The 24,585-nt window shown below is 36.6% G+C and overlaps 1 protein-coding gene across 1 annotated transcript in view; it reads left to right on the forward strand.

The window, feature by feature from the left end:
• Nucleotides 1-1,624: 1,624 nt before the first annotated feature.
• EDIL3 (EGF like repeats and discoidin domains 3) overlaps nucleotides 1,625-24,585 on the forward strand; it is a gene marked incomplete at its 5' end in the record, with an annotated part of 295,014 nt that continues 272,053 nt past the window's right edge. The window contains 2 exons of the mRNA XM_080804329.1: nucleotides 1,625-1,811; nucleotides 4,798-4,926. Coding sequence (XP_080660455.1) covers nucleotides 1,625-1,811; nucleotides 4,798-4,926 — 316 coding nt within the window. The remainder of the gene's footprint in view (nucleotides 1,812-4,797; nucleotides 4,927-24,585) is intronic.

A 24,585-nucleotide genomic window follows, 5' to 3' on the forward strand; every position in this document is an offset into this window, starting at 1 on the left:
CTAAAATTGTGTTGCTGACAAAAAGCATTTAGTGACATTTTGTTACCCTGTCCCAAATGCATTGGCCTCTTTTCCATTTCTTGAATTCATTACTCTTGCTTATCAGTAGGACTGTACATTTGCTATCCCCCTGCCTGAAAGACTTCCTTAGGTTTTAACATGACTGGCACTGTTCATCTCTTGGTTTTCAGCTCCAATGACACCTCCTCAGAGAAGCATTTCTTGACTGTTTATTTAAGTAACCAGTTCTTTTTACTGCCTTTCTCACCACTTTGTTCTCTTGTACCCCCCCTCTCTATGGCTTTATTATAGTGACCAATACCTTGCTTACTTGTTTGCTAGTTTTTCATTATGCATCCCCTCCACTACAGTAGAACCTTATGTGTCTTCTTCTAGGCTATATTCCCAGCCTCTCCTGTGCTTCCTGGAGTATCAGTACGTGCTGAATGAATCAGTGATTCACTGATCTGTGAACTGGAGAAGGGCACAAACATACAAAGAAAACAGGATGTGTAAATATCTGAGAATTTAGACATTGATGAGAAAAACTAGCTCTTCTTTTCACCTGATTTCCAGAGTATGGCCAACAAAGGATTTTCTCCTTTACTTGGCATTAGAAGGTGCATGATTGTATATTGACCTCACAGAAAAAATAAAACACACACAACCACAATCATGAAGAGATTTTAGTTTTTTAGAGAAGGTTTTACATTGTCTTCTGCCGTGCTACACACTGTATTATATAGATGCCTAACTACTTTGCTATCTAGGCTAAGTGATCATGCATTGCAAATTTATAATGAGATGAAATAAGACAATCCCCGAGTCACCTTGAATAGGTGACTAGCAACAGGTGGTGGGCCAGTGAGAAGAATGAGATGGACATTGGATTCAGACAGGATGGTCCCACTCCAAGCCGAACCCTGGAGAATGGGAGAAAGACCAGGCAAACAGGAAGTTAAATTTAGTCTGCAATGATTTCTTGCCCCTGGGAAAAATAATTGCTTCATTCTATTGCCAAAAGGCAAATCGGCATCCGCTTAATTTGCCTGAGTCTGCCATAAACTGCAGATGGAATCATAAAACATAGTTAGATTCAAATTAAACACATCTGTCCTAATCTAAAGCAGGTGAGGCCAGCCAGCCAAGAAGCATCCAGGTATAATGGTGCACACAGGTTATAATATGCAGAGGTATATTTTAGGGGCCTGCTGACAGTGGAATAAAGAACCATGAAATTGTATATTGTCCTGTTTTCCTATATCGAGCCTGTCTTCTTGTACTGGCTGCCATCTTAGTTTTAAAGGACTCTACCAACACATCCATTGGGAAATAAACGAACAGACAAAAAGCACTGATTTGAGGTCCAGGAATCTATTGCATTTTAATCAGGATTCTTACCTGACCTGATGCTTTCTCGGGTTAATTGAAATGACAGGGAATCAGAAATCCCTACAGTGCATTTTAATTAGACTTGATTTGCCAGCTAGAGGATTTGTTTCTGCTTAAAGCATCAGGCTTCATCTGTACAACCCATTGAGATAAGGGGTACGTAGAGAGGATGGCAGGCTCAGATATGATGGTTTAGAGCAAGATAAAAATGTAACTGATCCTAACCAGGACAATGGTGAGAGTGAGGGGGACTGTAGCATCTGCCGGAAGGGCACTGCTGCAGTATCCCTCCAAGGAACTAAGTGGTCCAGCTGCAAGGAATGGAGTTAGCCTTCAGAGGCCTTCTGCAGCACTTCGAGGGTCCCCCTGGAGCATTCGAGTGTCACTGTGCCTTCAGCCCGTGACTGAACATGGCAACGGTACCCATGCCTGGTCATTTCTGCCCTTGGAGGATTCCTTTAAAGAGTCATCTTTCATTCCTCCTGGGTTGGCTAAGACTTTGTCAAATTTGGATTGCTGACTGAGGCTCACTTGCTCCATTCTCCTTCGTCCCCACGACCACCTGCCCCCATTTCTTTTCTCAGGTGTCAGACCTGCATCCCAGAATGAAGGCTTTTCCTGCCAATTACTGGTTTCTCCTCGTTTATCTTTCACAGACATTTGTTCTTCATAAATGTGTTGCACTCTTAACTTTGTCTTAGCCTTTACTTCATGCAGAACCCATCTGACACCGGGGTACATTTCATAGTTAGATGTGGGGAAGCAGATTGAAAGCACGGTTACAATAACCCTAATTATGTTTGATGGGCTTCTGTTGCCTACCCTCTGCTTTGTTCAAGGCCAAAATTTTATTTTCTGCTGACATTGTCCATCTAACACTGGTACATGTGGGGACCTTTATTAATCTCAGGCAGACCTTGACATACTAAGTCACTGAGTAAATGAACTGAATATTAGTACTGAAGTAGAAAGGGCCTAGCACTAACTTCCCTTTTTTTTCCCCCTTCTGTTTCAAAGACTCTTCCTTATTTTTTCTCACTTATTTGTTGGTATGCCCAAGGACCTCTTCTCTTCTTTTCTTTTATTTCCTGGTACCCTCTTCTGCCCTTCTTTTAAAGACTCACTGAAATAGTTTTCACATCTCTACTTAGCAATCCATGTTGTAGCAAAATCTCTCCATTTCCGTATATGCCTGTTCAGTAGATTTAATGCGACATTTTCATTTTGGATGTCCCACCGACTTTTTAGACAAAGTAATTCCTTTAAAATTAAATCTATTAAATTTCCTTATGAAAGATGGCCACTCAGTCATACAGGCGGGAGCTCTAGACATCAACCCAGATTTCTTGTTCTCCTTCAACCCCCACATCAATTTGGTCACAGTGTTATCTTGATTCTACTTTGTACATTTTGGTCAAATCTGTTACCTATTTCTTACCTTTCAAAAAGACACTGAGTAAGTATCAAAAAGGGGGATAACATATAAGATGAATTTTCACAAGTGTACAATGTATTAGAAATAATCCATGGTCTAGCCATACTAAATTCTATGATATTCCCAAGACATATTCATTCTCTCATTTATTCACGTATTTCATGACTCTTTTCTAATAGCCATTCCACTGCTAATGTAGTATTTTTACCTATGCTATTAATATAGGTAATTACTTGCTTAAAAATGTGACAAATCTTAACCTTCATTTTTATTTTTCTAAGGTCTTAAAGTCATTAGTCTAGGAAAGAGAGAAAATAATTCATGGGACAGCAGAATAAAGTTTCTAAGAAATACAAAATAGTAGGAAGTTGGGACACAGATACTTTTGTAAATGTGAAAAACGTCCTTCTGTTTTAATCTGGCAATGGCACTTTCCCCTGTAAAGCTCCCTTAAAAATTCTGTGAGCTTTTCTGAATCCAATTTATATCCTCTCTGTGCAATAAAACCACACCCATGACTTTGTCTGAAGCCAGCTTTTCACTCAAAACTTAATCAGTGCTGCTTTGGGTGTGTCAAGCTGTTTAGACAATACCTTTAAGAATTCTGGGTGCCTCAGTCGGTTAAGCCTCTGCCTTTGGCTCAGGTCATGATGCCGGGGTCATGGGATCCAGCCCTGTGCATTCAGCTCTCTGCTCAGCAGGGAGCCTGCTTCCCTTCCTCTCTCTCTGCCTGCCTCTCTGCCCACTTGTGATCTCTATCTGTCAAATAAATAAATAAAACCTTTTAAAAAAAATCTAGAGGCTCTTTTATTTAGCCTAGAGGGACTTTCAGGCTGTAGTTGAATTATTTGAAATATTTTCATAAGGGCCTTCTAGCATATCCTTAATTTGATGTTTATGTTGAGGCCATGTCTTTCTGACAAAGCTCTGGATTTGCTCTTTCACTGGTTTGAGAGGCTGGGATTGAAACATAGTTTTTGTTGTTGTTGGTTGGTTGGTTATATCAAATCCTGGTCTCTGTATTCCTGTACTTTCAAGCTCATCAGTTCTTTATTTATCACATCTCTTTCTTGTAGTACCTTATCAATGCAGCTGTTAAGAGACAACTGACAGTTTGATATTCCGCCTGGAAATTTCATTACTGATATACAAAAGATCATTAGGTGTATTTTCTGTCACTAAACTTTCCTCAGCTGCTTTTCTCTACATAATATGGGATAGCCTCACATTTTTCTAGTCTCCTGTAGTCATTCGTTCAGTGCCTTTCCAGATTCCACCAGTACCATCTACCACCCAGTACCAAAGCTGAAGCCACGTATTATAGGTTTTTGTTATGGCTTATTTACAACTTATTTCTCTGTGGCAGTTTCCTTCTTCCATGTTTCTCTCACCTCTCTTAAGCAAGCTAGCCTGAATTTATTCGCATGGCCTTGTCAGGGTTCCAAGAAGTAGAAATATTCAAATTCCTTATCACACCTCTGCTGTCTTCGAGTCCGCTAATGTCCTTTTGGCCAAAGCAAGTCACAGGGACAAGCCCAGATTCTAGGGATCCAGAAATAAACCCCACTCCTGTAGTGAGAGAAATTGCAGAGTTTCAGAGTTAGGTGTGTGGACTTAGAAAGTTTTTTTTTTTATTTTTATTGGAGTAATTAATAAATAAGCCTAGCAGAGATATTTCTGTTAATCTTTAACAAATCAGACAATATTTTATTTACATGTAATGAAGGAACCCCAGACTGAGTTAGTTAACTTTTAGTATGTTATTCAGTATGTAATGTTTGAATTAGAAAATTTAATTTTATGTTAAATACCATCTCTCTTAAAAGCACATAGATTCAAATGGGTCTTGCATACCTTTTCTGTAAATCTAAAAAGTATGATGACTTTACCAAAGGAAGATGGCATATGAAATTGTATATTTTGGTGCCTAAGACAAATGAAAATTCATTATCTGTTTCTTTATTTCTCAGGTGATATTTGTGATCCCAATCCATGTGAAAATGGAGGTGTTTGTTTGTCAGGATTATCTGACAATTCCTTTTCCTGTGAGTGTCCAGATGGCTTCACAGATCCCAACTGTTCTAGTATTGTGGAGGTTGGTAAGTGCAAGATTTAAGCATTTCAGTAGTTATCCTCTTTGTTTGCATGAGTGACTGACAAATTTGGTGTGGTGCAGTATGGGTGTTCTATACAAGATTACTGTATGCTGTGAATCAGTTTACTCTTCTGTAGTACTCTCAATTTTATAATTTCTATTTTATAATTGAATTATATTTGTATTAGTGGTATTCTCAAATAATTTAAAACTGTTTTAGTGAGTAACACTACACTTCAAAGTCACTACAAGTATTACTTGAATATAGTAAATTTTTTTATTTCTCTAATATTGACATATTAGATATTTAAAATTTCATTCTCACTGAAAAATAATCCCCAATTCAATCTATTTAAATTAGCCACTGTAAATAAATAGAACTTATTTTAGTGATTGATAATATCAGTATCTTGTAGCTCTTCTAACCATTACTTTTCTAACACTATAAATAAATGAAAGATGATGTTTCAGCAGCATTGTTCTTCAGAGTCTTCTCAAAAACTTTGATTTGCAAATATTGAGTAGCCATTGATCATATTTCAAAAATGTTTTTCATCTGTGAAGTACTTCATTGGCATGCATAGTTATGGATTCAGGGTAACTTCCATAATTTCCAAATTGTTCCCATTAAGGAAAGAGCTGTACGTCAAATAATTTCGCACTGTGTAAATTTGTATAGAGATTTTTCTCTCTGATTAAAGGTAATACGATGATTAAGTTTGAAAAAATCTATTTTTTTCACATCTGTACCAAGAAAAATAAAAAGTGGGCTATATCTGTTCAATATAGGAAAACTAAACATGTTTTGGGTTAAATTTCTGTGAACCAGCATAAACCTTGGAAAACTCAGAGGTTTAGATGGCTTTTGAAAAATAGTTTTGAAGAAGAGAAGTATTAGTGTCTGTATTAAGGGACCAGTTTGTTACTCATCACTGTACAATGTACCTAACCTAGTACCTTTATGCATACTGGAAGTCCAATAACTATTGATTGAATGAAGGAAAGAATAATTAAATAAAACTATTAACTTGCCATTTTGACCACTAGTTATTGGATTTTATTGTGCTCTATTTGTTAAATGTGTTTTCTTGTATTTTTATATGACATTATTATGAATGTATTATTTCTGAAACAATTATATTATTACAGAATGGTACTTAGTTCATTTAGTTCATTTCAAATATAATTCTCTTCTAAGGCTTTTATTAACTCATTGCTAGTGTAGGGGCTTTGATACAGTGCCACTGAAATAAAACTGTTGCAACCACTTTGAGCCACTCTCCAAATATGTACGGTCAGTTTCAGCGTTAAATATGGAACCATATCCTCAGGAAAGTATATATCTCTAAAGAAAATTATAATCATAAATATTCCTAACAGGAATAGATGAATAAAATAAAACTTTAGTGTTATATTTTAAGCCTGCTAACCCTAAACTGACAGTGCCTTACATTTGTAGTATATAATGTTTTTGTTGCTATTTTCTAAGAGCCAAATTTGGAATTAAAGAGGCAAATGTCTTCAAATAATTTAAAATCAGTATCTTCATAGATTTTTTTAAGTAAATACTTGAATTCTTTGGTCCATATTTTTAAATTAATTCAATTTTTATCATTTTATCAGAAAAATGAGACTATGGGCAGCAATACTTTAAAAACTAAATATGTAATTCAAGTGAGACTGGGAAATCAAATGGTTATAGAATTAAGTTTTCCTCAGATTCATTATTGTATATTATTAAAATACTTATGATATTCAGAAATAAGATATTTATAGCATGTTATCTTAAGCTATATTTTTTATTATGTGTTTTAAGCAACCTCATTCTTCCCTAGCATATATTTAAGAGTTCTTATAAGAAATAATATCCATTTTGGGGAGAAGGAGTCAAGATGGCGGAGAAGTAGCAGGCTGAGACGATATCGGGTAGCAGGAGATCAGCTAGATAGCTTATCTAACCATTGTGAACACCTACAAATCCAATGGGAAATCGAAGAGAAGAAGAGCAACAATTCTAGAAACAGAAAATTGATCACTTTCTGAAAGGTAGGACCTGTGGAGAAGTGAATCCAAAGCGACGGGAAGATAGACCCCGGGGGGAGGGGCTGGCTCCCGGCAAGCGGCGGAGCAACGGAGCACAAAATCGGGACTTTTAAAAGTCTGCTCCACTGGGAGACATTGCTCCAGAGGCTAAACCGGGGGGAAACCCAGGAGGGGTCAGCATAACCCCAGGTCCCACAGGGTCACAGAAGGACCGGGGGTGTCTGAGTGCCGCAGAGCTCGCAGGTATTAGAGCGGGGAAGCCGGCTACAGAGACAGAGCCGAGAAGCGAGCTTTCAGCGGGGGGTAACCTTGTGCCGGTCGCAGGCTGGGTGGGCTCTGAGAGCGGCCGGAGGCCACGGAGACGGAAGCAACCGGGCGCTTTTCTCCACCTTCCAGCAATTGACTGCTTTCCTAGAGGCATGACCACAGGCCAGGGAGGCGGGGCGGTTGGGCGCTTTTCTCTGAGGGCGCACTGAGGAGCGGAACCCCAAGCTCTCGGCTCCTCTGGGCCGAGAGATTGGGAGGCCGCCATCTTCATTCCCGTCCTCTGGAACTCTACGGAAAGCGCTCAGTGAACAAAAGCTCCCGAAAGCGAACCCGAGCGGATTACTTAGCCCGGCCCCTGGCAAGGGTGGTGCAATTCCGCCTGCGGCAAAGACACTTGAGAATCACTACAACAGGCCCCTCCCCCAGAAGATCAACAAGAAACCCATCCAAAACCAACTTCACTCACCAAGAACAGCAGAATTCCACAGCAAGAGAAAGGAAATCTTATCTGGACAAAATGACAAGGTGGAAAAACTCACCTGAAGAAAAAGAACAAGAGGCCGTACCGAAGGCTGGAGACCTAATCAATACGGACATAGGTAACATGACAGATCTAGAGTTCAGAATGACAATTCTCAAGGTTCTAGCCGGGCTCGAAAAAGGCATAGAAGATATTAGAGAAACCCTGTCCGGAGAGATAAAAGCCCTTTCTGGAGAAATAAAAGAACTAAAATCTAACCAAGTTGAAGTCAAAAAAGCTATTCATGAGGTGCAATCAAAAATGGAAGCTCTCACTGCTAGGATAAATGAGGCAGAAGAAAGAATTAGTGACATAGAAGACCAAATGACAGAGAATAAAGAAGCTGAGCAAAAGAGAGACAAACAAATACTGGACCACGAGGAGAGAATTCGAGAGATAAGCGACACCATAAGATGACACAACATTAGAATAATTGGGATTCTAGAAGAAGAAGAAAGAGAGAGGGGAGCAGAAGGTATATTGGAGACAATTATTGGAGAGAATTTCCCTAATATGGCAAAGGGAACAAACATCAAAATCCAGGAAATGCTAAGAATGCCCCTCAAAATCAATAAAAATAGGTCCACACCTCGTCACCTGATAGTAAAATTTACAAGTCTTAGTGACAAAGAGAAAATCCTGAAAGCAGCCCGGGAAAAGAAGTCTGTAACATACAAGGGTAAAAACATTAGATGGGCAGCAGACCTATCCACAGAGACCTGGCAGGCCAGAAAGAACTGGCATGATATATTCAGAGCACTAAACGAGAAAAACATGCAGCCAAGAATACTATATCTGGCTAGGCTATCATTGAAAATAGAAGGAGAGATAAAGAGCTTCCAGGACAAACAAAAGCTGAAAGAATTTGCAAACACCAAACCAGCTCTACAGGAAATATTGAAAGGGGTCCTCTAAGCAAAGAGAGACCCTAAAAGTAGTAGATCAGAAAGAAACAGAGACAATATACAGTAACAGTCACCTTACAGGCAATACAATGGCACTAAATTCATATCTCTCAATAGTTACCCTGAAGGTTAATGGGCTCAATGCCCCAATCAAAAGACACAGGGTATCAGAATGGATAAAAAAACAAAACCCATCAATATGCTGCCTACAAGAAACTCATTTTAGACCCGAAGACACCTCCAGATTTAAAGCGAGGGGGTGGAAAACAATGTACCATGCTAATGGACATCAGAAGAAAGCTGGGGTGGCAATCCTTCTATCAGATCAATTAGATTTTAAGCCAAAGACTATAATAAGAGATGAAGAAGGACACTATTCCTACTCAAAGGGTCTGTCCAACAAGAAGACCTAACAATCTTAAATATCTATGCCCCTAACATGGGAGCAGCCAACTATATAAACCAATTCATAACAAAATCAAAGAAATACATCGACAGTAATACAATAATAGCAGGGGACTTTAACACTCCCCTCACTGAAATGGACAGATCATCTAAGCAAAAGATCAACAAGGAAATAAAGGCCTTAAATGACACACTGGACCAGATGGACATCACAGATATCTTCAGAACATTCCATCCCAAAGCAACAGAATATACATTCTTCTCTAGTGCACATGGAACATTCTCCAGAATAGACCACATCCTGGGTCATAAATCAGGTCTCAATCGGTACCAAAAGATTGAGATCATTCCCTGCATATTTTCAGACCACAATGCTCTGAAGCTAGAACTCAATCACAAGAGGAAATTTGGAAAGAACGCAAATACATGGAGACTAAACAGCATCCTTCTAAAAAATGAATGGGTCAACCAGGAAATTAAAGAAGAATTGAAAAAAAATCATGGAAACAAATGATAATGAAAACACAACGGTTCAAAATCTGTGGGACACGACAAAGGCAGTCCTGAGAGGAAAATATATAACAGTGCAAGCCTTTCTCAAGAAACAAGAAAGGTCTCAAATACACAACCTAACCCTACACCTAAAGGAGCTGGAGAGAGAACAACAAAGAAAGCCTAAACCCAGCAGGAGAAGAGAAATCATAAAGACCAGAGCAGAAACCAATGAAATAGAAACTAAAAAAACAATAGAACGAATCAACAAAACTAGGAGCTGGTTCTTTGAAAGAATTAATAAGATTGACAAACCCCTGGCCAGACTTATCAAAAAGAAAAGAGAAAGGATGCAAATAAATAAAATCATGAAAGAGGAGAGATCACAACCAACACCAAAGAAATACAAACAATTATAAGAACATACTACGAGCAACTCTATGCCAACAAATTTGACAATCTGGAAGAAATGGATACATTGCTAGAGACATATAAACTACCACAACTGAACCAGGAAGAAATAGATAACCTGAACAGACCCATAACCAGTAAGGAGATTGAAACAGTCATCAAAAATCTCCAAACAAACAAAAGTCTAGGACCAGACAGCTTCCCAGGGGAATTCTACCAAACATTTAAAGAAGAATTAATTCCTATTCTCCTGAAACTGTTCCAAAAAATAGAAATGGAAGGAAAACTTCCAAACTCATTCTATGAGGCCAGCATCACCTTGATCCCAAAACCAGACAAGGATCCCACCAAAAAAGAAAATTACAGACCAATATCTTTGATGAACACAGATGCGAAAATTCTCACCAAAGTACTGGCCAGCAGGATCCAACAGTACATTAAAAGGATTATTCACCACGACCAAGTGGGATTTATTCCAGGGCTGCAAGATTGGTTCAACATCCACAAATCCATCAATGTGATACAATACATTAATAAAAGAAAGAGTAAGAACCATATGATACTCTCAATAGATGCTGAAAAAGCATTTGACAAAGTGCAGCATCCCTTCCTGATTAAAACTCTTCAAAATGTAGGGATAGAAGGTACATACCTCAATATTATCAAAGCCATCTATGAAAAACCCACCACAAATATCATTCTCAATGGAGAAAAACTGCAAGCTTTTCCGCTAAGGTCAGGAACACGGCAGGGATGTCCGTTATCACCACTGCTGTTCAACATAGTACTAGAAGTCCTAGCCTCAGCAATCAGACAACAAATAGAAATTAAAGGCATCCAAATTGGCAAAGAAGAAGTCAAACTATCACTCTTTGCAGATGATATGATACTATATGTGGAAAACCCAAAAGGTTCCACTCCAAAACTGCTAGAACTTATACAGGAATTCAGTAAAGTGTCAGGATATAAAGTCAATGCACAGAAATCAGTCGCATTTCTTTACACTAACAGCAGGACAGAAGAAAGAGAAATTGAGGAGTCAGTCCCATTTACAATTGCACCCAAAACCATAAGATACCTAGGAATAAATCTAACCAAAGAGGCAAAGAATCTATACTCAGAAAACTATAAAGTACTCATGAAAGAAATTGAGGAAGACACAAAGAAATGGAAGAATAGTCCATGCTTATGAATTGGAAGAACAAATACTGTGAAAATGTCTATTCTACCTAAAGCAATCTACACATTTAATGCAATCCCTATCAAAATCCCATCCATTTTTTTTAAAGAAATAGAACAAATAATCCTAAAATTTATATGGAACCAGAAAAGACCTCGAATAGCCAAAGGAATATTGAAAAAGAAGGCCAAAGTCGGTGGCATTACAATTTCAGACTTCAAGCTCTATTACAAAGCTGTCATCATCAAGACAGTATGGTACTGGCACAAAAACAGACATATAGATCAATGGAACAGAATAGAGAGCCCAGAAATAGACCCTCAACTCTATGGTCATCTAATCTTCGACAAAGCAGGAAAGAATATCCAATGGAAAAAAGCCTCTTCAACAAATGGTGCTGGGAAAATTGGACAGCCACATGCAGAAAAATGAAATTGGACTATTTCCTTACACCACACACGAAAATAGACTTAAAAGGGATGAAGGACCTCAATGTGAGAAAGGAATCTATCAAAATCCTTGAGGAGAATGCAGGCAGCAACCTCTTTGACCTCAACCGCAACAACTTCTTCCTAGGAACATCGCCAAAGGCAACAGAAGCAAGGGCAAAAATGAACTATTGGGATTTCATCAAGATCAAAAGCTTTTGCACAGCAAAGGAAACAGTGAACAAAACCAAAAGACAACTGACAGAATGGGAGAAGATATTTGCAAACGACATATCAGATAAAGGGCTAGTATCCAAAATCTATAAAGAGCTTATCAAACTCAATACCCAAAGAACAAATAATCCAGTCAAGAAATGGGCAGAGGACATGAACAGACATTTCTGCAAAGAAGACATCCAGATGGCCAACAGACCAATGAAAAAATGCTCTACATCACTTGGCGTCAGAGAAATACAAATCAAAACCATGAGATACCACCTCATACCAGTCAGAATGGCTAAAATTAACAAGTCAAGAAATGACAGATGCTGGCGAGGATGCGGAGAGAGGGGAACCCTCTTACACTGCTGGTGGGAATGTAAGCTGGTGCAACCACTCTGGAAAACAGTGTGGAGGTTCCTCAAAAAACTGAAAATAGAGCTACCCTACGACCCAGCAATTGCACTCCTGGGTATATATCCTAAAGATACAAACGTGGTGCTCCGAAGGGGCACGTGCACCCGAATGTTTATAGCAGCAATGTCCACAATAGCCAAACTGTGGAAAGAGCCTAGATGTCCATCAACAGATGAATGGATAAAGAAGAAGTGGTATATATACACAATGGAATACTATGCAGCCATCAAAAGACATGAAATCTTGCCATTTGCGACAACGTGGATGGAACTAGAGGGTATCATGCTTAGCGAAATAAGTCAATCGGAGAAAGACAACTATCATGATCTCTTTGATATGAGGAAGTGGAGATGCAATGCGGAGGGGTTGGGGGGATGTAGGAAAAGAAAAAATGAAAAGATGGGATTGGGAGGGAGACAAACCATAAAAGACTCAATCTCAAGAAACAGACTGAGGGTTGGTGGGGGGAGGGGGGACGGGAGAGGGTGGTGGGGAAATGGACATTGGGGAGGGTATGTGCTATGATGAGTGCTGTGAAATGTGTAAACCTGGCGATTCACAGACCTGTACCCCTGGGGATAAAAATACATTATATGTTTATTTAAAAAAAAATAAAAGAAAAATTCATGATACAAAAAAAAGAAATAATATCCATTTTATATTTGCTTTGTCATTTAGCATAGCATATTAGTTACACCAGTTCTAATTTAATGTCTTGCTTTTATAACATTAAAATAATACGGAACAAGTACCCTTAAAGTTTAAAAATGTCCATAGCTTCTTAAAAATAGCTTTGCTATATTGTAAAATAATTTTTTTTTAGTGAGAAAATAAGGGGAACTCAAACACAATTGTCAGATTAGATACCTCTTTAGGACAGACATATATTACCTTTCTTGTCTTTCTACTATTTCTTTCTCAACTCCATATTTTCTTACATATAATAAGGGATTACTGAATATTTGTTAAATAAAAACATTTAGTAACAATACTTTTAATATCTAGCCTACCTGAATTATTTTTCCATATTTTTAAAACTACTTATTGGAACGAAATATATGACGCATTAGATCATTAAAGACCATCCTGCATTTTTAGTTTGAAAAAAATCTGTTACTTTAATGGCACATTTCTGTTGTCCTTTCCATACCTTTAGGTAGCACCAGTGCCGAGAACAGTGTACTAGAGTGTACTGGAATTTTATACAACCCCCAGTCAAAAAAGCTATAGGTATTTTAATGTAGTATCTTAAAAGACAGAAGATTTTAGTTGTTGCCATTGATGGATTTTTACTTACACGTTAATCCCCCCAAAGATGGTGATGTGACCAAGCTTTATTCTAACCTTTAAGCCATATAAATTTTGTAATCATATGAATTCTAAGTTTCCTTATTCTTAATTTCCAAAGGAAAGAAAATCTTTTCTATATTTGCTTAGAAGAAATTTTGTTGTGATCCTAATAGTTATAATTATTTTTACTCTGTTCATTCTGTAATCAAACAGATACTCTTCATTGTAGCACATCTAGAAAGGAGAATTTCGAATATACACTCTTCTTAGAGATAAATCACTTCTTGATTTTACCTCAAACCTATTACTTTGTAAAAACTTTGTTTTAAGTTCCTGATGCTGCTTATTTCACAAGAATTTCATCCAATTTTGTGCTTTTATTCTTCCCTCCCAAAGCATCTTGTGTCAGATAAGTACAAGACACATTCCTGCATTTGCAGTCAATCCTCATAGCACCTACATTTCCTATATTATGTGTGGAAGCTTGGAGAAATTGATTTGCTCAGATTTGTGAACTTCATTCACAAGACAACATTGTTTTTCTTAGATTTAATTCTTGATCTGTCTCCATACTCTAATATCCATCTTTTACCTCTGTCTCTCTATGTCTCCGTCTATCTCTCCCACACATATCTCCTTATTCAGACATACCTCTACACTTCAATGTTCTCAACCTCGTAGAGTTATTACAACTCACTTCTGATATAGCCACAACAGGCAACAGGAAATCATTTCCCTGATTAAAGGAAAGGGAAAAAGAACTTACTTTACATCCTCATATTTGAAGACATCATCCAGATTAACCAATGTTTGCACAGATGTGCACTGGATGCTGACTTTATTCTCCAGGCGCCTTGTAAACAGACCACCATGTGGTTAAGCCCCAAAATTCTTCCCAGTTACCTGCTCACATTCCTGGATAGCACTATGTACTTTGGAGCGAAATGGTGACCCATTTATTTCATGTGGAGATTCCTATTACCAGTGAATATTTTAGAATTTGTATGTGAAAAGTTTAGAAATTACTAAATTATCTAAGTTCCATGGCATAATTCTCTGTGTGCTGTCAAATTAACCCATGAAAATAATAGCAGTTGTGACTTTACAACTCAAATATATAGTATATTTATGCAATCAAAGAAGACAAAATAAGTGATTGACTTAAAAAATCTTAGTTTTCTTTTTTTTAAAAGAATTTTTTAAAATTTATTTGACAGAGATCACAAGTAGGGAGAGGGGGTTGGGGAAGCAGGCTCCTTTCTGAGCAGAGAGCCTGATGTGGGACATGATCCCAGACCTGAACCAAAGGCAGAGGCTTTAACCCACTGAGCCACCCAGGCACCCCTCTGCATGATGTTCTAAGGAATTTGGACTTTATACTAAGACACATGCAAAGGGTTTGTACTTTTAGAAGATCATTGTCATTACAATATGACAATATGAAAAAAAAAAATAGAACAGTAAGGCAGGGGAACAATTTGAAGTCTACTGCAGGAGACCAGGTCAGACATGGTGGTTTGGCTTGGGAAACAAATGGAATGAAAAAGAGAAAGCCAGTAAGTATTTAAAGGATACAGTAGATAATTGTTGGTGACTTATGGGGTTATTGAGTAAAAGAGTGTGGAGAATGGAAGGAGTAAAGAAGAAATGTCTGTAATTTTTGGTAACTTGATAATTTTAAGAAACTTGATGCCATTTACTGAGGTAGTATAAATTGAAGATACCTGTATTGAGAGGCAGAAAATGAATTGAGTATTTCACATATTGAATCAGAGAAACTTGCTAGATAGTAGTGAAGAAGTCAGATATAGATTTGTAAGTTATAATTACACAGATAATTATTGTATAAATTGTATTAATTTAGGGAGTGTATAAATCAGCCCATAAGCAAAATAAATTTTGAAAAGAAGACCAAGGAATGGAAACTGTTAAGAAGTTCATCAATAATGAAACAATGGGTAGAGAAAGTTAAATTTATAAAGGAGTCTGAGAAGGAGTGGTCAGAAAGAAAAGAATCCAGAAAAACATTGCACCCCCAAAATTAGGGGTAAATCATGTTTTAAGGCATGTGCAATCAGAAGTATCAAATATGATGGAGAAGTTGACCAAGATAAATATTTACATTGATTACATGTGACAGATGGATAATATTGCAAACATCACTTTTGCTGGCATCATGGAGAAAGAGCTAGATTGTGGCACACGGAAGTATTAGATATAAGATTTTTAAAAAGTGGCTAGGAATACAGGGAAACTTCCTCAACATGATAAAAAATATCTGCTAAACATAGTGATTCAGAGGGGCACTTGCACTCCAATGTTTATAGCAGCAGTGTTCACAACAGCCAAACTATGGAAAGAATCCAGATGTCTATCAACAGATGAATGGATAAAGAAGATGTGGTGTGTACACACACACACACACACACACACACACACACACAATGGACTGTTACTCAGCCATCAAAAAGAATGACATCTTGCCATTTGCAATGATGTGAGTGGAACTAGAGGGTATTATGCTAGGCAAATAAGTCAGTAAGAGAAAAATAAATACCATATGATTTCAACTATGTGGAATTTAAGAAACAAAACAGATGGACGTAGGGGAAGGGAAGAAAAAATAAGATAAAAACAGAGAGGGAAGTGCAAACCATTAAAGACTCTTAACTACAGAAAACAAACTGAAGGTTGCTAGAAGGACGGTGGCTGGGGGGATGGGGTAACTGGGTGATGGGCATTAAAAGGGCACTTGATGTAATGAGCAGTGGTTTGTATGAATCACTAAATTCTACCCCTGAAACTAATAATACAGTATATATTCACTAAATTGAATTTAAATAAAACATTTAAAAAGAAAGCCTATAGCTAAAAATCATATTTAATGGTAAGAAATTGAAGCTTTTCCACTTAGATCAGAAATAAGATAAGGATGCTCCCTCCCACTATTCCTTTTTAACATTGTACTGGAATTACTAACCAATGCAATAAGACAAGGAAAGAAAATATAGGTATACATATTGAGAAGGACAAATAAAGCTATCTTTTCATGATGACATCATCATCTATGTAGAAAGAAATCCTAAAAAATCAACCAAAAAAAAATCGGGAATTAATAAGCAATTATAGCAAGATTGTAGAATGCAAGGTTAATATATAAAAGTCAATCATTTTTCTATAAACTAATAATAAACAAGTGAAATTTGAAATGAAAAACACAGAGGCAGAGCACTGAGGATATTGGGCAGTGAAAATACTCTGCATGATATTATAATGTCAGATACGTATCATTATACATTTGCCCAAATCTGTACAATGTACAATACCAAGAGTGAACTCTGCTGCAAACTATGGACTTTGGATAATTATCATGTATAAATGTAGGTTCATCCATTGTAATAAATGCATCACTCTGGTGAGGAATGTTAATAATGGTGAGGTTATGCATTTGTGGGGTTGAGGGACTATATGGGAAAACACTGTACCTTTTTCTATTTTGCAGTGAACTTATAAGTGCCCCCCAAAATCAAGCATTGATTTTTTTAAAAATGGCTAGAGGGGTGCTTGGGTGGCTCAGTGTGTTAAGCCTCTGCCTTTGGCTCAGGTCATGATCTCAAGGTCCTGGGATCGAGCCCTGCATCAGGCTCTCTTCTCAGCAGGGAGTCTGCTTTCCCCTCCCTCTCTGTCTGTCTCTATGCCTACTTGTGATCATACTCTCTCTGTCAAATAAATAAATAAAATCTTAAAAAAGAAAAACTAAAAAAAGTTAAAAAAATGACTCTAACATTCATCAGTTTATCCATTTATTTGTTTATTCATCCATCCATCAAATATTTATTAAGTATATGCTATATGCTAGACACTGTTCTTGGCACTGAGGATATAACTACTGAAAAATAGGCTTTGCCTTTATAGATCTTCTGCAAATGGGGAATTAGAGAATAAACCATCATACTTATCAAGGTAAGTTCCAAAAAGAAAAATAAAGACAACTGTGAGGGAGAATAAAAAGAGGTACATTTTTAGGAAAGTTTATTAAGAAAGATTGAGAAGTAGGTATTTGAACAGAGAGTGGACACTGGGTAAATTCATTGTATAGGGATGAGGAGAGAGCATGTAAATTGAAAGGGGATTTTGGACCAAGGGAGGTTTTTCATTTAAGATCGAATTCTAATGTCATTGTGGTTAAGAAATATGACATAAACACAAGCTTGTGTTTTACTAAGAATTAACTATGTTAGCTGACTCATACAGAAAACTCAGTAATACTTAGGATACATTTAACCTATTAAAACCACCAGTCTGAAACTAAAGGACATAAACATTGGAATTTGGTAGTAATTTAAAATCCATCATCACTTTTAGAAAAAAACTCAAGGTACTTATGTGATGAGAGTAGTTCAGTACAGGATAATAGAGGCAGCATATTATGTCACTTGTAATTCTTCTTCTTTATCTTCTCTGTAGTGACATTGGCTCCTGACCAGGTTTTCTCATTTAGAAAAATTAGTAAACATGAAGGTGCTTCACCCTATTCTGTCTTCTTCTGTCCTCTTCTATCGTATTCCATCCAAACTTATTTCCTTTGGTAATTGGTATTCCTTTTCTAACATGAATTCGGGTTCTTTTAAATTTGTAGCCTTCAGAGCTCATCACTGCTAATCTGTCCTGCTTCCATATCATTATAAGAAATTGGTTACTCATCACTCATCACTGCTAATTTGTCCTGCTTCCATATCATTATAAGAAATTGGTTGCATTTACTCGAGGAACGTAAAGTCTCATAATTTTTTTTTTAAAAAACCAACAATTTGCACTGTACATCTTGCCCCATGAATAGCTACATTCATGTTTACCTTTTAGAAGGTGATCACTGTCAGAATATCAAGTAGTGTAATAAAGGCTGACACTGAAAGACTTCTTGTTGTTAATCATGAACTATCAGAATGTTAACAAGATTTAAGTAGATCTCTTGGGTAGAGCAAGGCTATTTTTAGATTTCTAAACTTTGCTTGCAAAATGAGAGATTTGATAAATTTCAGTTAAATTATTTATGTATTACATAAAATTACAAGTAGTTATCTGTTTTTCCCCCCTTAAGATTACTTCTTGGACTAAGGAAGGATACCTCATGATTGAATCCATATTTCTAGAAATTATTATAATGAGAGCTATTCTGCATAGACTAAAATAATTTCTCAAAAATTGCTAGCCGTGGATGATTGCTAAGAAATTTCCCAGTCAACTACACTCAGGAGATTCATTTTCAGAGTTATATTTATTTAACTTTACTGATAATAAGAAGGATTAAATGTGTGTTCATATAAACCAATAGAATTGTAGAGTTAAGATGGAAGAGTGAAGGATTCAAGGGTAAGTTTTTGCTATTTATTTTGTATATATTACAAAAAATTAATTTTGTTTTACATATGTAAATATTTCTATAACATACCTCATAAACAATTAGCTTCTCAATTTTAAAATGTTTCTACTTTAGAAGAGCCTAGGTGGTTCAGTAGGTAAGCTCTTGATTTCAGCTCAGGTCATGATCTCAGGGTCCTGGGATGGAGCCCTGCGTTGGGCTCCCTGCTCAGTGGAGAGTCTGCTTCAGGTTCTCTCTCTCTCTTTCCCTCTCCCTCTGCCTCTCCCCCACACACACTCTCTCTGTCCCTCTCACAAAATAAATAAATAAATCTTTAAAAAATAAATAAAGTGTTTCTACTTTATTGTTAATTATAATGATTAGAATTCAGTACCTTGCAATTCCAAGTCCTAACAATTGTATATTAACTAAAAAAAAAAAAAAAAAAAATACACAGAATATCAAAGAACCTTAGAAAATAACAAGTACAGAAATTCCGAGAGGTGAAGTTTATTTGTAAGAAAAGAAAATGTAACACATTAAAAGAAATACTGATATATACCATTTTAACCATTGTCTTTTTTCTTTCTGAGAGGATAACCTTTCTGTTGCTTGGGGATAAATATTTTTGTGAATGAAATGATAGTGGATGTGTATCATTATGCTTTCTCTGCTTAACAAATCGTTACAAATTCAGTGGGTTTAAACAACCATGTATGTCTCCATTCTGAGAGTAACATAGGTGTTCTGGTTGACCGGTGCTGGGTAGTGGAGCATGGCTCAGCTGAGATAGCTTGTCTCTGCCAGATCAGGCTTCCTTCTGTGGTGGTGGGAAGGCCCAAGAGCAGTAAGAAAGATCAAGCCCAAATTACAAGCACTTTCCAAATCTCAGCTTGTATCACTTAAGCTAACAATAGTTTTGGTGAGAGGACCTGCCTTCATACTGAAAAGGCGAAGATGCAAGAGGGGGGAAAGAATTTGTGGTGGTTTTATAGTCTACTACAGATCATCAGGTACTTGTTTTCCTTTTACTTTTTTTAAATTAAAAAAAATAAGTTTTTACTGGTAATGCAAAAAGTTAATGAACATGTAGATATGTTTGTAGATACTTATTTTTTATGTTACTAGCTATGAAGGTAGTCTTTCTTAATAAGGGGGGAAAAAGTAAAAGCTCTCTTAAAAAAGAAGGGGGAAAACTTGATTATTTTCTGTTCATTTTAGGAACTACATTGAAAAATTAGAAAAGGAAAACTGGAAGGTGACATTAAATTGTTCTTTTAATCAAATTCCAAATGAAATGGCATGAAGCCTGTTTTGGCGCTGCCAGAATGTAAAATTCTGCACATCTATGAAACTGAAAATTGCTATTTTAAAGTGATAGGCTCTGTAGCAAATTTAGCATTAACCTCGAAAAATTTTCTCTGCCAGGTTGAGCACTTTCATGGAAAAGGGGTTTATAAGAGACTCAAATATGACACAAAATAGCTAAAATATGTCCAACAATCTTTAAGACCTTTCATAGAGTTACTTGGTCTTCTCATCTTAATTTTCAACATGAATCTCTTTCTTGAATCTAAGAATTAAACCTATTGTTTGTTTCTTTTTGAGTTAATTACATATTGATTTATGGTTAAAAATAACATTAAGAATAACTTTTTAAAATTTTTTAAAGATTTATTTGTTTATTTGAGAGAGAGAAAGGAAAAGAGAGCACCTGCCGGGGGTGGGGGGTGGGCAGAGGGAAAGAATCTCAAGCAGACTACCCACTGAGTGCAGAGCGAGATGTGGGGTGATCTCATGACCCTGAGATCATGACCTGATTTGAAATCATGAGTCAGCCATTTATGTGACTGAGCCACTCAGGCACCCCTCCTTAGACTAAATTCTGAATGGTTGGGTTAAGACTTTTTTGAGGACCTATAATATTGTAAGATAGTATAGAAAAGTCTAAACAGTTTATCATGATGGATTTATAATGAAAAGAAAGTTTAATGGGCTTATGGTAATGTAGATTTGGAGTCATTCAATTTGCAGAGGAGAACAGAGGAGAAGATATAGGATATTAACATATATAAAATATAAGAAGAGAAAAATATACTTGGAGAACAAAGAGATTGTTATCTCATCAAATATAGTTTTATTTTTTTAAGATTTTATTTATTTGTTTGAGAGAGAGAGAGCAAGGGGGAGGGGAAGAGGGAGAAGAAGCAGCAAGGGAGCCCTACACAGGCAAAGGGCTCTGTCCCAAAAGCCTGGGATCATGACCTGAGACAAAGGCAGACTCTCAACCGACTGAGCCACCCAAGCACCCCTCTAGTTTTAAAATAATATGTAAAGACTACATTCTCTTTTATTTTCCACTCAAACATTATTTAAGGCCACAGTTTATTTTAAAAGGACAAGTTATAACACATCTTAAGGTCCAGTTTGGTTGATAAAAGCTGTGAGGAAAAGACTATTCTCTGGAATTCAAACCAGTAAGGAGAGAGTAGGCAGAAAAGTCATAAATGATGTCTCTAGAGCTTGTAGAAAATGGGGCTGACTTAACTGGATAAGGAAAACCTATGAAGGTTAGATAAAGGTAGGAAGTGGGAAAATGTTTACTATTACTCTAATGGAATCTCAAACCCAGTTGGCTGAATCATAGAGCATTTGCTTTCATCTGTCCTCTTATCATTAGTTGATGATAGAATGAAGAGAAAGAGATGAGAGAAGCATTAAGAATTCATTGCAAAGAACTATCTTGATATGTTGAAATTTATTTCTTAGAACTATTAGAAATCCTGTAGTGTGTCATTTTCATAAGTTAGATAAACTAATTAATCAGCAAATCTTATTGGGACCTACTATGTGCTAAAATCACACTCTTTTTTTATGAGTGATTACTAGAGTAAAGCACAATGGTTACTAATGAAATAGAAGGCATGAAGTCTTTTCTCAAGCAGCTTCAAATGGGTGTCATTGTGTGAAGGTTTATTTGGCCGCAGTGCCTAAAGCCATAGGAAAATTGGGTGACACCTTAAGATTATTTTGTACTCTAAGGCAGTTTATCTAAACCAGAGTATTTATGTGGAGGCAGATTCTGTAATCCATGTTATTTAAAGTACAGGGACAACACATAATTTTTAAATGAGTCATATAATGAGTGAGAGTTTGGGCAGAATCCTCTTCAGAATATATTAAATTTTTCCCTTTGAAAGTATAAAACTCATCAATCTATGATTTAAAATGCACAGCAATCAATATTTATTGTTCTCTTTATTTTGTTTTAATCAAGGCTTGGAAAAACAAGTAAGAAGGATACAATTTTGGTTCCTCAGCAAAAGACGGAGCCAGTCTTAGGGTGTTTTCTTAATGTACTAACTCTTGAAACATATAGCAAATTTTAAATAAGAACCAGCACCTTTTTTTCATGGCATGTTGCTAAATCTCCACAGTGTCTTTATCTGGTAAGATTGTAAGTGAGAAATCAGAACCCAAGTGCTTCTCGCAGATCATAGAGAGTGAGTGAGTACAGAACTCGTACAGTTACTCATTGACACAGTAGCCGCCAAACGTTCTCAGCAAGACAAATATTGTTTCTATCAGTTCAGCTCTCTTTCAGTCAATGCCTTTGGCTTCCCCAGGCAATCTATAAATCAGGGTGCATCCTAGAACATGCTCTGACCTTTAAGGTCAACTTCTATTTTTCAGGGATGGAGGTCCAGCCATATTCTGTACAATGCTGTCCTGACCCCACACTTTTGTGGTAAGGCTCACCTCACAACCAGGCCTGCTGGCTATCAGGCCGTCATGTGATGAACATTGAAGGGGGTGGGCAGAGAGTCTTTATGCAGTTTACCAATTACCATAATGCCGAGGACATTTTTTTTTCCTTAGCCATTTCCCTTTAATAGTGTCTTGTCTTTTTAGAATACTCTATTCATTAAAATGCTAATATACATATTCTTCTTGTGATAACCTTGAAATAAACAGTTGAGCTAATACCAATCTCAGTGTTAAATAGGAAAGTGATTCTGTGATAAATGTAATGACTAGACCAAGGTCATAGATTTCTGCTCAAAGGCAGGCAGAACAGGTGTTAAACCCGAAGTTTTGACCAATGCATTCTCCATGGTCCAGTGTCTGTGTTCAAATTAAACTGTGCCTGTTACACATATGGGGAAGGGTGCTTTGAAACAATGAAAGAACCTGGAAATATAATAGTAATTCTAATGATACCTTTAAGTTACAGTGTTTGTCACATGCTGAGCATGCTTTCTTTGAACTCTGTAGGAACACATGCTTCAAGGGATTGCACCATGGTATTGTGGTTAAGAACTCAGTCAGACTGAATTCAATCCTGGCTCTTCTATTTACTATCTCTGTTACTTTAGGCAAGTTGCTTAACCTCTCGATGCCTTAGTTCCTTGTCTGTAAAATCGGCATAGTAATAGTACTAACTTTGAAGGGGTTTTGTTCAAATTAAATGAGTTACTATAGGGTTCTTAAAGCAGTGCTTAGCTTATAATAAGAGCTACATAAGAGTTATAAATTAAATAAATATAAATAGTTAAATCTTATAGACAATTTAGGAGCTACATGCAGATCAAACTTCTAAGTTCCTGAATATTCCTCTGTCATTTTAGTCATTAATAGCATTATTGAGATGTCCAATAAATCCCGATCTTTTTTTTTTTTTTTAATGTCAGGATTTTTTCTGCTTGTGCTTGAATATGTAAACTGGGGGCAATTTAGCTGTCAGCTTTTAATTTTTCAAAAATTTCTTTCCTTCAACATATAATTTGACAAATCCACTTACGTGGTATGGGAAAAAGAGAACCCTATGTTTTATTATTTGAAAATTATAAGTAATGTGAGTAATGCTTGCATAATTAGGAATTGGCCTTTTAAGAGCATAGCTTTCCTTATGCTTACAGCAAATAGCTTATGAATTGATTTTTTCTTTATAAGAGTGCAAAATGAGAATTTGTAAAAGTATAATAAATACCAAGTTGAAATTTATGATGCCATATTAATATTCAGTTCTTGGATGTGATAGATCAACAATAAGCTCTTTGTGGCTTTGCATAAAGATAGAATCACAGAGTACAAAAGACTGCTAGGCTCTTCCATTTAACCAATATTATTGAGCATCTATTAAAAGCTATTCCTAACCCACAGAGGCTAATCTCCCCTTTGTCTGTGACCCCAAAATAAAAAGCCTGCCCTTGAGATACTTCTGTTTAGGAAAGAATTATAAAACACACACAGCAGTAGCCATTACACAACGTGCTAAATAATCATCATAAAAAGAGAACAAAGTGCAATAGGTAGCAACAGGAGGAAAGGTTACTTTGAGTCCCAGGGATCAGATTTGACAGCTTAAGATAGCTTTTAAAATCGGCTGGGATGGAAGTATAGTTCACCAGCAAAGTTATTAGCGGGAAACATTTTAAGCAAAATGCAGGATGATAAACAGAAAGCTGAGAAACTTGGGAACCTTCCAGAAGAATTAGCCTTAGTGATTGCCCAGATTATTTGGTACTTTTAGGGATGATTGGCAGTCAGACAGCAAGGTGATTTAGACATATATTGCATAGGACCTCCAGTCATCTTCTCAGACTATTCTTAACAACATATTTTTCAGTGTTATTAGCAAAATTATCACAGGATCATGATTCTATGACCTCTTTTCATAGTACATTATTGGAACATACAAACACTATTTAAAAACAACACAAA

This window comes from Martes martes (genome assembly GCF_963455335.1).
Source record: "Martes martes genome assembly, chromosome: 5".
Classification (NCBI taxonomy): Eukaryota; Metazoa; Chordata; class Mammalia; order Carnivora; family Mustelidae; genus Martes; species Martes martes.